The sequence below is a fragment of the Bos indicus genome, chromosome 3 (genome assembly GCF_029378745.1).
Source record: "Bos indicus isolate NIAB-ARS_2022 breed Sahiwal x Tharparkar chromosome 3, NIAB-ARS_B.indTharparkar_mat_pri_1.0, whole genome shotgun sequence".
NCBI lineage: Eukaryota > Metazoa > Chordata > Mammalia > Artiodactyla > Bovidae > Bos > Bos indicus.
Window position 1 is genome coordinate 84,489,427 of NC_091762.1, and position 14,629 is coordinate 84,504,055.

Consider the following 14,629-nt stretch of genomic DNA (forward strand, 5'->3'; position numbering starts at 1 on the left):
AATGGGGATAAAAATAGTAACAGCTCTGCCTACTTCAAGGGGTTGTTCTGAAGATCACATGAGAAAATACTTTGTAATCCAGAAAACAATGTTTAAATATAAACAGTTATCAACCAAACAACCAATGCTATCACTTGTTGAGTATTAGCAGGTGTTAAGCATTTACTTTTTCTGCACTGAGTTTAAGACTCAAAACAACCGTAGGAGGTAGATAAATACAGTTATCACCATTTTGCAGTTCATAAACCAGGCTAGAAAAATTGAATTACCAAGAAAAAATTTTAAAAATTACCCCAAAATGAAGCACGCATACCACTTCTAAGTGATGAAATAAAGCTCCAATCAAGATCTGAAAGGAAAGCTCACAACCTCAGCTGCTCTCCTCTCTGGGCAGAGCCTGGCAGTTCTCACAGATGTTGACTAATGTCATTAGTAAAGGTCTTTTTCCCAGGCAGAATGAGAGAATGAGCTCAGTCTTGATTTCACAGATGCAGGAGCTAATAGGAAACCGGGGCAGGTCTTCAGAAGAACCAAGTACAGCGGCGGTCTTATTCCTTGGTGTAAGAGTCAACCTCAGGCCACAAAGAGAAAATGGTCAGCAACCTTTCATCATAAACAGTTAAGGATGCAGACAGTGTTCAGGAAAGAGATGTTCTGGAGACAGACTGGTTCAAATCCTGGCTACCTCATTTGCCATGGGACAAGTATACTCTCTGAAACTTCAATTTTCTTATCAGTAAAACAGGGAGATTCCCTTCCGAAACCAGGGAATTTCTCTCCTACACTCTCAGTTGCATCCAACTCTTTGTGACCCTTTGAACTATATAGCCCGCAAAGCTTCTCTGTCCATGGGATTTTCCAGGCAAGAATACCAGAATGGGTTGCCTTTTCCTTCTCCAGGGGATCTTCCCGGACCAGGGACTGAATCTGCATCTCCTGTGTTTCCTGCACTGAGCCATCAGAGAAGCAAAACAAGGTTAACGGCACTAATCTCAGAGGGCTCTGAGACCTGTAGTTAGTGCAGGCACAGAAACTAACGTGTGACGGTTCGCGCCGGCGCTTAATACAGAGTGCCCGTTTGGCCAATTAACTTTTTTCAGAGTTAGAAGTAAATGGAATTTCATCTGCCACTCCTCTCCAGTCTTGGGAGTTTTCAGCTGTATGGGCTTGTAACTCAAATGCTCAGACCCAGTTTTAACTGGAAGGGGGAGGATAGTTTATTTTCTCCTCTATAAGGAAGTCTGAGTTTCTTGCCTTTGCAGCTCTCCAGCTGCTCCTTGAACTTCTGTGTGGTACCCAACTTCCTCCAAGTAGGTGGCTGGGGTCAGGGCGGGGAGGAGGCAGGGAATGGCTTCAGCTAATTGCACTGCAATCTCTAGTGAGTTTGGTGTCTGGGGTGAGAATATTACGTAAGGAGCATTGCTTCTTGGAAATGAAGGATGGCGGGGGGTGGGGGTCTGGCTGACATGCCAGCAGCAGAAAAGGAGTCTAATAATTTCATCTGTTTGGTTCAAAGAAGACAGCTCAACATGTTTCTCTACTTTACATGGGATAAAGTCTTATTGTCTAGCTCATGGGTGGTCAAATTAAAAGTAGCAGAAAAAGGTAAAATGTCTAAGAGCCAGAGCCATATCATCAGTCCAAAATTAGACAAGGACAGAAAAGCTATCTTGCCTTGTCTGTCCCTTCTACTCTTTGAAAGGTCTTCTCCCCAACTCCAAGCCTCTTAGGCAAATCCTTACTGTTAACTCTTATCACACTGCATCATTAATATTGTTGTCATTACTGTTATTTTTTACATCTGTTTCCTCTATCAGACTTTGAGCGACTTGAGGAGAATTGTTATTCCCTGCATTCTGTAGGTGTTGGGAATACAGTTAGAAATGATGAGTGATTGATGAAAGGGGTTTAGAAAGTTTTGCATTTTGCAGATCGCCTGAGCACTGGTTTCTCAGGTGGAGCTTCAGGAATATGGCACAGAAAACGGCAACAGATCTAAACACTCTCCATACCCACCACCTCCCTATGTTCCTTGTGCATCCCCCCCAAAGGCAGACAGCAAGTACTGTGCCATAACTGAGCTCTGCGGGGACCTCTCCAGGTGGGCAGGTTTCTGGCACAGAGAAGCCTGTGGCTTGTGCACACATTTGTAAATTTCATGAGGCAAAGGCAGTCACATTGCTTTTGAGTCAGGCAGCTAAATGATTTATTAAGCAAAGGTTACAGCACCTGTGCCTTTTTGTCAACAAATCAGGCCCGTGCCATGCCAAGCGATTCTTCTAATAACCCAAATGGTAATTTGGTTTTAAATAGCCTTTCAGATACCACAATTCTGTTGAGGCAGAACAGTGATAGATTTGGGTGGCAGGGAAGAAATGCCTGTTTTTAATATTGTTTGCACTCATTTTTCATTTTAAAGAATTAGTCCTCATTGGCGTTCTGCAGGTTAAGCATTTTATTTGAACATTCTGATTAAACCAGAACCTGAATGAAAATGAGTTCTTTGCTCAGTCCTTCTGTGTGGGAATTGGTATTTCTATTTATTACCTGATGATGAAATACTAACTTTTTCTCTCTAAATAAATGCCTCCTTTTAATGGCTCTCGTTTTCAGGGATCAGATTAAATTATGAGATGCAATTGAGATGGTCATTGGCTTTCAGCTATTTGATATGATGGCATGCTCTCTCTTATATCATTCAGTGGGTGTGCGGGGGACATTAACAGTGTCCAAAGTGAAGTAAACACTCTATGCCCCAGAGTCGTTTCTATATGTTATTATCAACTGTCATGGGACAATACTGAAAAATAAAGAGATTCAGGGTGGTCGTGTTTTCTCAGAACAGATGGGTGTTCTAAAGGCTGTCTGGAGGTGGCTACCCACCGTGTTAATGATGAGTTATAAAATGGAGGAGAAGGAAACGGGGAGGCAAATCGTGATAGTCGCAGAGATAGCAGAAAAGTGAGGCAGAAGAATGGGATGGATAACCTGGCAGGAATGTTCCAACAGAGCCAAAGCTGGGGTGAATTATATTAATACAATGCAATTGGAAGGCAGTTTGAAAGAAAACTAGCTCAGGGCAAGGCTAAAAAGAAGGCAATTCTGTCTCAGTGAAGGGAGGAATTCTCTGGAGGAAAAAAAATAGACTGGAAGGAAGGAGGAGGAAAAATGGCTTTCAATTATCCATGTTATCTTTCCCTACCAATCATTACAGATGATGAATAGGTGCAATAAAAGCCAATATTCAATTTTTCCAATTTACATGGAAAGAAGGCCATAATATATTGTTAAGGGGGAAGAAACAGCAGGTTACCAAACAGTGTATATAATATGATCTCATTTTTGCAATATATTTGTATGCACAGAAACAGTCTGGATGGATTTAGACAGAAATGTTAACAGTAGGACTACAAGAGATTTTTAAAAATTATTTTTCCCATCTGTATTTTCCACAGTTAACATGTATCATGACAGTAATAAGAAAAAGTCATTATTTTTAAACTTCCTTATGAATCATTTAGATTCAGCCCATATTTGCTGACTACCCACTATGTGCCGGACATGAGAACGAGTGCTTTCAAAGAGCTCAGCACAAAATGACAGGGGATTATTTTTTGATAAACAGTCCACTCTTCCTGGCTGTTTACAGAATTTCAGAATCTCAAGAGGTGAAAGGGTCGTTAAGAGTTTATCTAATAATCACATTTAAAAATTGTGATAAAATGTACATAAACTTTACCATCTTAACCATTTTTAAGTGGACATTTCAGTGGCATGCAAGACACTCACGCTGTGGTGTAACACCAACATCAAGCATCATCCATCTTCGGAGCTTTTTACATCTTATAAAATGAACACTCTATACCACTAAACAATAACTGTCTATTCTGCCCACTCCCCAGCTCCTGGCAACCTCGGTTCTGCTTTCTGTCTCTACGAATGTGACTACACTAGGTACTTCGTATTAAGTGGAATCGTACAGTGTTTGTTCTTTTGTGACTAGCCTATTTCACTTTGCATAACGTCTTCAAGGTTCATCCATGTTGCAACATATTGCAGAATTTCATCTTCAAGGCTGGATAATATGTATTATACCACATTAAAATGGTATACCTACAGTAACATATATATGCCATGTTTTGTTTATCCACTTATCTTTTGATGGACACTTGGATGACTTGCCTCTTTTAGCTATTGTGAATAATGCTGCTATGAACATGGGTATACAAATCTCTCTTTGAAACTTGGTTTTCAATTCTTTCGGGTATACACTAATGATCAGAGTCTATCTCTGATTAGAGAAAACTCAGATTTAAAACCAGGGAATATGCCAGTGGTATTCCTGAGAGTTGAGCATCAGTCTCTGTTTGAATATCTGCAGGGAAAGTAGCTCATCACTCTATAAGGCAGGAAGTACAATACAGTAGTTAGACAACATAGGTCTTGAAGTCAGACAGAACTGGGGACACATTCTTGCTCCGTTCTCCACTGTATAGCCTTGGAAAAATCAACAACTCTTTAGATCTCAGGTTTCACATCTATAAAATGGAGATAATTATATATATCCTAATGGATGGTTATATATATCCTAATGGATGGCTGTCAAGATTTGTTGGATAACGTACTTAAGTGCATAGAAAATGCTCAATAAATAGGGGCTATATATAATCAAGTAACTTTTTTTTTTAAAAGGAATGGTCTTATGATAACTGAAAGCTGACTACTTCAAATGTCTATTCGTTAGTTCAAATTCTATCTACTAGAAAGAAATAGGGACCATCAGTTCAGTTCAGTTCAGTCGCTCAGTCATCTGTTTTCCATAGGTTGATGCTCCAAGTATTTGAAGAGGCTTCTTTGGGGAAAAGAGAGGCCATTTTATTTTGTATTTGTTTATGGATTTCTGTGCAGGATACCTTTTCTGCATTTATAAAGCTCACCTATCTGCTTGGCTGACTCTTCAATTTTTACTTCTTCAAGGCACATTACAAAATTTTGTTTTCCCAGAAAACTTTTCCCATAATGCAATTAATACAAATTTCATGCCTATTAACAAAAGTATTTATATAAAAAATGTAGGCTTGACTAGGAAATTAGTAATCTGTAGGCCATGTTCAGATTATGTCTAAAAAATTCCTATAAAAATTCCTCTTCTTAACTGATGTCCTCTCAGAAAGATTATTTTAAAAAATATTATTTTTATTATTTATATCTATAGATATGCCTTCCAAATGGTTCCAGAAAGTAGTTCTTTTTAAAAAAAGTTAATATATACATCTAAATATTAAAATATTTAGAGCACATAATTTTTATCTCAGGATATATTTTTGGGGAAAAAGAATAACTCCATTAGTGCAGTTTCTCATAAGACAATTGGGGATGGCTTTTTCCAAGCCAAATGTGGCAGGTGTCACTGTGATAAGAAACATTTAAGCTGTTGTCCCTATGATGCCAAATATTTAACAGAAACCCAAAAATTCAGTTCCAGATGCCAATATTGGGCCTACATGACATCATTCATCCAGATGCGTAGAAAATCTGGATTTTAAGAATTGAATTTTTGTGGTCAACATCATGAAGACTCAGTTTGTGGGTTAAATAAGGCATTTGTGAAACAAGGCCATATTGGAATAGAACACGTTTTGATTATAGAGAAACAAGTTGAATGGAATGCAGGGTACAATTTCAGCGCAGTGAACCACAGCTTATATAAAAATAGTATGTAAAATACAAACAGGGCATTTCCAAACTGCATTTTTGAGGTTCCTAATGAAGTAACCTGAGCCCACTGGTGCTTTGAGAAAAGAAATAATCCAATATAAAGCTACTGTCCCCAATTCTTCCCTTCTCATTGAATTTGACCACGTAAGACAAATGCACAACAAGAAATGTTCTACTTTAATGCATCTGAGGTAATTATTCAACTTCAAATTCAGCAGTTAAGTATTTGAAGGTGTGGGAAAGTAAGCAATAAACTTGAACAATTTTGTGGGGAGTATGGAATAGGCAATGTCAATCCCGGATGCCAATGCACCTGCCCCCTCCTCCCCTTCCCTCCCTTGCCAGTTTCAGAAGAAACAGCAGAAGTGGGAAATTCAAGAGTTAACTTTCTTCCTCCCCTCTTTGCTTCCCCTCTCCTTACAGCTGCCTCCTCCGAGGCTGTACTTTCTGTGACCCTGCTTCAGTGTAGGAAGGCTTCAGATGCGATGCTGTTTAACCCGCACTGTCGACACAGCAATAAACTAAAATCTTTTACAAAGAAAGCAAATGGACCCAGGAAAGCAAACCTATTTCGTTCATAAGCACCTGCTCATAGTGTTACAAACAAAGATGAATAGTTAGAAATTAGGCATCTGGAGATTACACACCGCAGCACATACACAAAACATCTTGGAGAATTTTTTCAAACACTGTGTTGAACAGAACCTCAAAGGGAAAACATTTTCTTTATGTCAATTCTGATAACATACAGTCACATTCTAGTTAAGAAATGAGAGAGGAGCTTTTTCTAAAACGTGTATCTAATTCTATTTTACACATCTCTAAGTATCTTTATAGCTACTACCCTGGAATTCTAAAAGTCTTTCACTGTTTCTCAATTCACAGCAGCTATTTCAAAACTTTTAAAAGTGAGACCTTCTCCTTGACCTATACTAGCACAAAACACATCTATTGAAAAACAAACTCTAGATGTCCTGGTAAACTTTTTTCAATCACCTACCTCAAAACATGACATTAATTCACGTCCATCCCCTCCCACCCCACTGGGGCCAGCGTAGCCCGTAACAAATACCTCCTATACCAATTGCTGCACCAATACCAGCAACTTAACAGGGCTCAGGAACTCTTTCTTTCCCTTTCTCTTAGAAAGACTGTCAGGGTCCTGGGGACCCTGTAACGAGTACAGAAGAGTGGCTGGCCCCCCACCCCAGCATGCACTCTGATGTCACTGGCAAGCAGAATGTACTTTCCAGGTTCAATAGGGGCCTACTTCTTTCTGTCTGCTCACACGCAGAGACACGGATTCCTAAAAGAGGGAGCACTCTCTATCCAGCCCTGGGAAAACTTTCTTCCCATAGCAAAAGTAGGTCTGGCACAGAAGCCCTCCTCTTCTACCCCCTCAATACAAGAAACAAAAATTGCAGGCACTGTTTTCCATGATTTCTGAGAACACGTGGAAAGGTGGCTGAAGGGCCGGGACGAGGTTGGGGGGTGGGGGTGGGGGGGTGGGGGTGGGAGGTAAAGGGACCGAACAGGGATTGGGAAACGCAGCCTGTGGTGGCGAAAGATGAGTTACAATGCACCTGATGAATAAAACAAGCTGCACCACATACAGAAAAGATGAGAGCGGCCCACCTGTGTCTGTTGAGGGATATTTACAAAGCTTGGATCCCGTGGTCCAACACTGACGAATCGGTTTGCGGGGGAGGTGCTGGGTGTCGAGTAGGCTGTGAAGGGAAGGGACACATGCGTTCAGGAAGCAGCACGAGATTGCACACGCAGACAACACCAAAACACACAGTCTCCGAGCCTACGCAGCTGATTAACAAGGAAATGTGCAAACACTGTAGCTAGCAGAGGGATCTAGCTAGCAAGGGCACTTTAGACAGTCAAAAAGGAAGGGGGGTTGGCTTCCAAAGACTGTTGGAGTAAAACAGCGTCAAACTGGTGCTCAGATGAGCTCTTTTCTCCTTCCATCATACAAATTAGAACATGCAGGACATTTGCAAAGTATACTTTCTGAGTGAAACATGAGTTCTGGGGTCAGAAAGAGATATCCTAGTCTTTAAAAGCACAGGAGAAAGAAATCAGGTAGAAAGGGGAGGAAAGCAGTTCATTTTACAATCTTGCTTTTCACACTACCACCGTCCTAAAGATCACGGGATGTTCCTGTTCCTCTATCTCTAAATACAATAGAAGAGTCTTTACAAAGGGACTGGGTTCTCCAGAAAGGTAGTGGAAAACCATCTAGAGCACACTGGCTTTACAGGCGTAGTGGGCTGTCTAGAACTTTACGATCACAAAATGTGCTTACTGTATTAACATTTGTAGTCTTCCCATCCTAGAACCTTTCTGTTCAGGTACAAACCATCAAGACCCCATGTAAACCTGGGACCTCAGGTACCACACTTCAGCTTACTGTGCTTTTCACAGTACATAAATGCTCTGTTGCTGGTTTTTATACTTATATTGAAGAGCTTCACTCTACAGAGAAAAAATTCTGTAGCTTTAGTGTTTCACTGGCTCGTATATCCAAACGAACATTTTTTTTCTGGTGTCCTTCAAATTCACTTCTTAACCACAAACTCCAAGGATTTATTCATATTCTTTCTTTACTAGAGTTTTTAGACAATTACTTAATTTCAAATTTCTTACCCATACTTGTAAAAAGCCTAAGTTTTCTGGACTAACACAAGACATGCACTATCTAAAAGATGAAAAGGATTTGCACTTTTTAAAAAACACAAATAATTGAAGGAATAATATCAAGTTCCTTTGCCAGATATTTTTCCCGCACATTAACATCATCTGCCTCTCTTCCTTTGATTTTCTGTTCTACAGAAAACTGCTCAGACTTCTTGTTTCCTTTGTTAAGCATATCTAGAGACAAAAGTTCCAACCAATCTGGCTCAAGTCCTATTGGTCTTAGAAGTAAGTCACCCACGCAGAGCTGTGATGGTCATGTAGTACGGTTGTGTTGGAACAGAGAAGGAATAAAAGGGTCCCCTGATATCTATTAAGAAGAAACTTTTTGTGGCTGTAGTATTTGTTTGAGAAGAACTTGTCCAATAATAGCTTTATCTGCTGCTGCTGCTGCTAAGTCGCTTCAGTCGTGTCCGACTCTGTGCGACCCCATAGACAGCAGCCCACCAGGCTTCCCATCCCTGGGATTCTCCAGGCAAGAACACTGGAGTGGGTTGCCATTTCCTTTTCCAATGCATGAAAGTGAAAAGTGAAAGTGAAGTCGCTCAGTCGTGCTCGACTCTTAGCGACCCCGTGGACTGCAGCCTACCAGGCTCCTCTGTCCATGGGATTTTCCAGGCAAAAGTACTGGAGTGGGGTGCCATTGCCTTCTCTGAATAGCTTTATCTAAAATGATCTAATTGTATGATACATTACATTGTCTAGCAACCGATTTCTTCCCCAGCCCATCCTGTCAGATTAACCTGTACAGATTTGAAAGACACATTTAGTTATTCTGTAAGTGCCTCTCGCTCATTGCTATGGGGAAATTTATTTTTTAAAAAGCTCAGTCAAATACTCTTTATTAATGGTTTCATTCGGCCTATTGCTCTACTTTGATGTGCTTTCAAAAGTCTTAACAGAAAGTTTTATACTGAAAATGATGGACTATAATTACCTGATAGGGAATTTATCTGTTCCTAGGGCACAAGGAGGATGTGGGAGAGATAAGGAGGAAACTTGTAGATAAAATAACCTGTTAAGCCTATTAGCAATTAGGAGGAAAAAAAGTATTTTTTACACGTGCATAGGTAGGTAGGTTGAGAAGGAACAAAAAGGCATGAAGAATAAGTTAAGGTTCTAAGGGTAAGTGACAGCTGACAAATGCTTGAACCGTAAGGCCTTGGTGTGATGGTCCTAGCAGAGCTGTGTGTGCATGCCTGCATTGATCATCACAGATATACACAGGATTTCCTACGATGACTTCACTGTACTGGTGACATCTCAACAAGCATGCTGACTGATCCTAGGAAACATAAGCTTTTTTTCTTTTCTTTTTTGTGTGAAGATAGGTCTTCACTGACCATAAAAGTGCTTGTCTTTTGGTTGAGTCCGACTCTTTATGACCCCATGGACTGTAGCCTGCCAGGCTCCTCTGTTCATGGGATTCTCCAGGCCAGAATAGTGGAGTGGGTAGCCATTCCCTTCTCCAGGGGATCTTTCCAAACCCGGGATCAAACCCAGGTCTCCTACATAGCACTAAATCTGGAAAGGTCTGTATTACATTTCATTCTCTATTTAATATTTTTGCCAGACATAAATTTTGCCATTTTGAAAGGAGGGTTAGCATCTAAATAATTGAGCCACTCAAAATTACCATGAGACTAACAATTGGCTCTTGTTTCTTCTTCAATCATGAGACCAAACATCCCAGGAGGCCCTTAATGCTCTCTCATAGGCTATTAAAACTGCTCCAAAGTTTATTTTTTTTTAAAGAGCAATGCTGAAAGAGGTGGTAAGGTATTTGCCTTAAAAAAAAAAAAAAAGATATTACAACTATAAAGATCTGGGAGTCTTGGAGTATCCAAGTCACTGGATGGAAGAAAAGGTGCTCAGGGAAACTTATTCTATAGAAAGTTGATTCTGGGAAAAATCAAGGATACAGGAAAAACAAGGAAAGGAAGAAAGAAAGTCTGACTCATCTTCCATTATTGTAGTTTCAATAAGCAGAGTGTTCACCTATAACAGGATGCAGTTCCAGAGATGATATGACAGAGGGTGAATTTGATTTTTCCCAAAGAAGCAGTGGAATGAGGGAGTTATCCTGTTGAACAAAAGCCTCGGTTGAAACTTTTTGTTAAAACAATCATATACGCCGTGGTGAATCAATTACGCATGCCCAGTTAAGTGCTTTCAACATGAATATAAAATGAAGTAAAGGGAGCTATATGGTAATTAATTATATACAACTGTGCTTACTATGCTCTTATATTACATTATCTGTCTTAATTATAATTTTTGTCTATTTACAGCAACCATCAAATGTTGCAGAAAGAGCTTCAGAAAATCAGTAAGTCCAGAAAATAATTTTCTGGGAAGACAGGTATTTTTGAGAACTCTGGAGGGAAGATTCAGGGGCATTTGATGATTTTCTGATAAAGTCAACAGGGAAATCAATTTGCTTATATAACCTCATTGTAAAAGTCCTCATGACAAACATGACTATTAGAAATCAAAGTATTGATTAGTTGTCTGCTTCTGAAACAGAAAGTGTTTGCTTTTTTTTTTTAGCAGCCATTTGACCTACATGAGCAGCATCATCATGGACCATTTTCTTAGCCTTCTGAAAAAACATTCCTATAATAAACACATGCCAGCTCTTATATGGGCTAATCTGATCATATTTTTTCTCTTCCTATGTATTTCTTCAGATTATCCAAGAGTCTTAGCCTTAGCCACAGAGGTAAGTATCAAAATTTCAAGTCAGAATGTGATCCCATATCCTTCTGTGTTGCCCACTTACCATATGCATTGCTAATTCTAAAATCCTTCAGTTAGGCAGTACAAGTCAGGCCTCAGTATGAGCAATTGGAAAACGGTTCATGAACAATTCTTTCTTTATATGTAATTGAGCCTCTGCGAATACTGGAATCTATCTCTAGGGAGATTGTGGGATGGCCAGGGAGAGTGGCTGAGATCACCCATTAGCTCTGCTCTTTACAACTGGGCAGGTGTTCCCTGGAAGAACAGCTTCTATGTTCTCAGAAATGGATGTAACTGACTGCCTGTGAGTCAATGAGAATTCCAACTTTTGTTGTTCCCAGGTTATCTGGTGTTTTTTTCTTTTTTTGCCTCTGAATAAGAAGGAATAAGGGAGGTGACTGAATAGAGGAATCACACAAGGTTCCAGATGAATCAGTTTGGAGTTTGGAATAGCCTTGACCCAACAATTATAAGCTGATCATGGGGCTAAAAAAGTGGTCCAACTGTTCTGAATAAAAAATAGTTGGAACTTTGCTGTTTTGGGGGTAAAATATGACTGCAAAACAAGATATTAAGACATTAAAATATCTGTATCAATGTCAGTTGATGGTTTCTTTAAGATAAAAACTATATTAGTAAAACTACTGAAATCTCACAAACTAGAAAATGTGAGTGCATCAGCTTGTTTTGAAAGTAGGCAGCCAGATTCGAGATCTAATTCAAATTTAGCAACCCCTGAAATGTGTGTCATCACTGGAAAACAGAAGAGGGAGAAAATTACAGATTTCTGTGTAGAGCCAGGGTGTGAACGGAGAGCAACCCTTTGGAGAAAGCCCTCTCCAGTGCCACAGAGTAGCCACCAAGAGGCTGAGTGCTGGGCTCAGCGGCCTGAGGACAGAGGCAGCCAGGTCCCCTGCTGGGGTGGAAGAGAAGGGGATGAGCCAGTGAGGCACGTTGGCAGAAAAGATAATATAAGAGAGCTAGTGTATTTTGATTTTCTTTTTATTGTGTGTGTGTCTTAGATATTTGTCTTAAAAAATTTTTATTGAAATACAGTTGATTTACAGTGTTGTTTTATTAATAGTTTCAGATTTATAGCAACATGATCCGTGTGTGTGTGTGTGTATGTGTATATATATATATATATATATAATTTCTTAGATACTTTTCCATTATAGGTTATTGCAAAATACTGAGTATAATTCCCTGTGCTATACACTACGTCCTTGCTAGTTCTGACATTCTGAGTTTACTTCCAGACACAGGAAGCAACAAACTCCCCTAAACCCTGGCAGATGCAAAGTTTGAAAAGAAGTCTGTGTTCTGTTCATGAGAGATGCCAAGTATCTAAAAGGAAGGAATATCCAGTTTCTCATTGTCTCAATCTAAAAGGAAGGACTACCCAATCCTCATTCCCTCAAACTACCAAGTCTAACTGCTGTGCTGCATTGAGGAGAGATATCTTATGTATTCCCATTCTTCCTCTCTTTCTTTCTCTGTCTCTGTCTTGCTCTCATGTGAACACTTCCTCTGTGCCAGGCTCTATGCTGAGTTTTATGGGAGATAAAAAGATGAGCCAGACACACTGCTATCCTTGAAATGTTAGCATCTAGTGGGGAGAGATGAGTACAGAAAGTGAAAATATGAGTGCCTAAAAGTAATATACATAAAAATCTGTGGGGTGTTTAAGGACAGAAAAGTGACACCTGGCAGGGGGGACAGAAAGCTTTGTAGAGGAGGAGATGGCTTTCGTGACAGGCTGTAAAAGACATGTTAGTTGACTAGTTTAGATGGACTGAGGGTTACAGAGTAAGATGCACGAGGAAAGCAACAGAGGCGGGGTGGGGGGGGGGTGTCAGCCGTGGAGAGAAAGAAGAGATGAAATGCTGCAAATGACACTTTGCCATACGGTCTGGAAGATAAAAAGTTGAGGAGTGGGGACTTGAATGTTTGAAATTGAAGGAGAAAAAGTCCATTGAATTTTTCTTTCAAGAGGAAGAAGTAATTTATAAAATAATCAAAGATACCAACTTTTAAACACCATTAGGACCACTAGAGGCTTCCCCGGTGGCTCAGATGGTAAGGAATCTGCCTGCAATAAGGGAGATCTTGGTTCGATCCCTGGGTTGGGAAGATCCCCTGGAGAAGGGCATGGCAACCCACTCCAGTATTCTTGCCTGGAGAGTCCCCATGGACAGAGGAACCTGGCAGGCTACAGTCCATGGGGTCACAAAGAGTCAGACACAACTGAGAAACTAAGCACAGCACAACATAAGACCACCAGACATCCTAACACTTTAAACCTTTCCCATCCTATCTCAAAATCAGTGTGCCCTTCACATGTTGTCTTGTGTTCAGAAACTCAAGACATTTTCACATGTGGGGATTTTTCTTTAAAGACGCTGGACAAAGATTCAATTTCATTCAGCTGGACTTACTGTGATTTCACTCCCTGCCCAGGAATGTGCTAGTTACTGGACCAAAGTCATCCGAACAAGTTTAGGAATGGAGACTTGAACAGATCCCTGTGTTTTCAAACGGCAAGTTTATGAAACGTTTATCAGTGACACCCAAGAGTGCATCAGAACGCATGCAGTTGCAAATGGAAGCAGGGAGGTGACTAAATACCTAATTGAAATAATCTCTGGAATCCTAACTGCACTATCGTATGTTACAATACTATTTTTTTTAAAGCCCTGTGAAAAAAACTTTCATTTGTAAAAAAATAAATGCAGAAACTATTAGAAAATAGATTGGGTACTTTCTAAATGAAACCTATTACAATTGACTCATTTGGGAACTTGAACAGCACTATTTCTTGCCAGGTCACAAAAAAAATGCTGGAGGATATTGGAATGTTTTTTCCTTTGAAGAAATCTATGGGTATCGACAAATTTACAGGGCTAGTTGGCATTATTAATGTAATTATACAGCCAAGGAAACACATATAGCCTTTGCTGACACATGACCCAGTATTCAGAGGTTTGGAAATTCCACGTGATTGAATGGATGTTGTAATTTTTGTCCAGATATTTGGAATCTAGAAGATAACCACACTGAATTTCCATTATTTTGATCACGTATGTGAAGTCAGTTACCTCATTCTATTATCTCTGCAGATCTTTTGTCTGTACAAGCAAGTTACCAATAACAAAAAAGACAGCCTTCAGGGCATGAAATTAAAGCCTACTTCAGTTCAGTTCAGTTCAGTTCAGTCGCTCAGTCGTGTCCAACTCTTTGCGACCCCATGAATCGCAGCACGCCAGGCCTCCCTGCCCATCACCAACTCCCGGAGTTCACTGAGACTCACGTCCGTTGAGTCAGTGATGCCATCCAGCCATCTCATCCTTTGTTGTCCCCTTCTCCTCCTGCACCCAATCCCTCCTAGCATCAAGAGTCTTTTCCAATGAGTCAACTCTTCGCATCAGGTGGCCAAAGTACTGGAGTTTCAGCTTTAGCATCATTC

General features: G+C 40.1%; 1 protein-coding gene across 3 annotated transcripts in view; it reads right to left on the minus strand.

Moving 5' to 3' along the window:
• NFIA (nuclear factor I A) overlaps window positions 1-14,629 on the minus strand; it is a 399,012-nt gene that overhangs the window by 34,403 nt on the left and 349,980 nt on the right. For 2 of the 3 annotated variants that reach the window (XM_070780237.1, XM_070780228.1), the window contains exon 10: window positions 7,354-7,445. The exons of the other annotated variant lie outside the window; for it this stretch is intronic. In XM_070780237.1, the coding sequence (XP_070636338.1) occupies window positions 7,354-7,445 (92 nt within the window). The remainder of the gene's footprint in view (window positions 1-7,353; window positions 7,446-14,629) is intronic. 3 annotated transcript variants of the gene reach the window in all.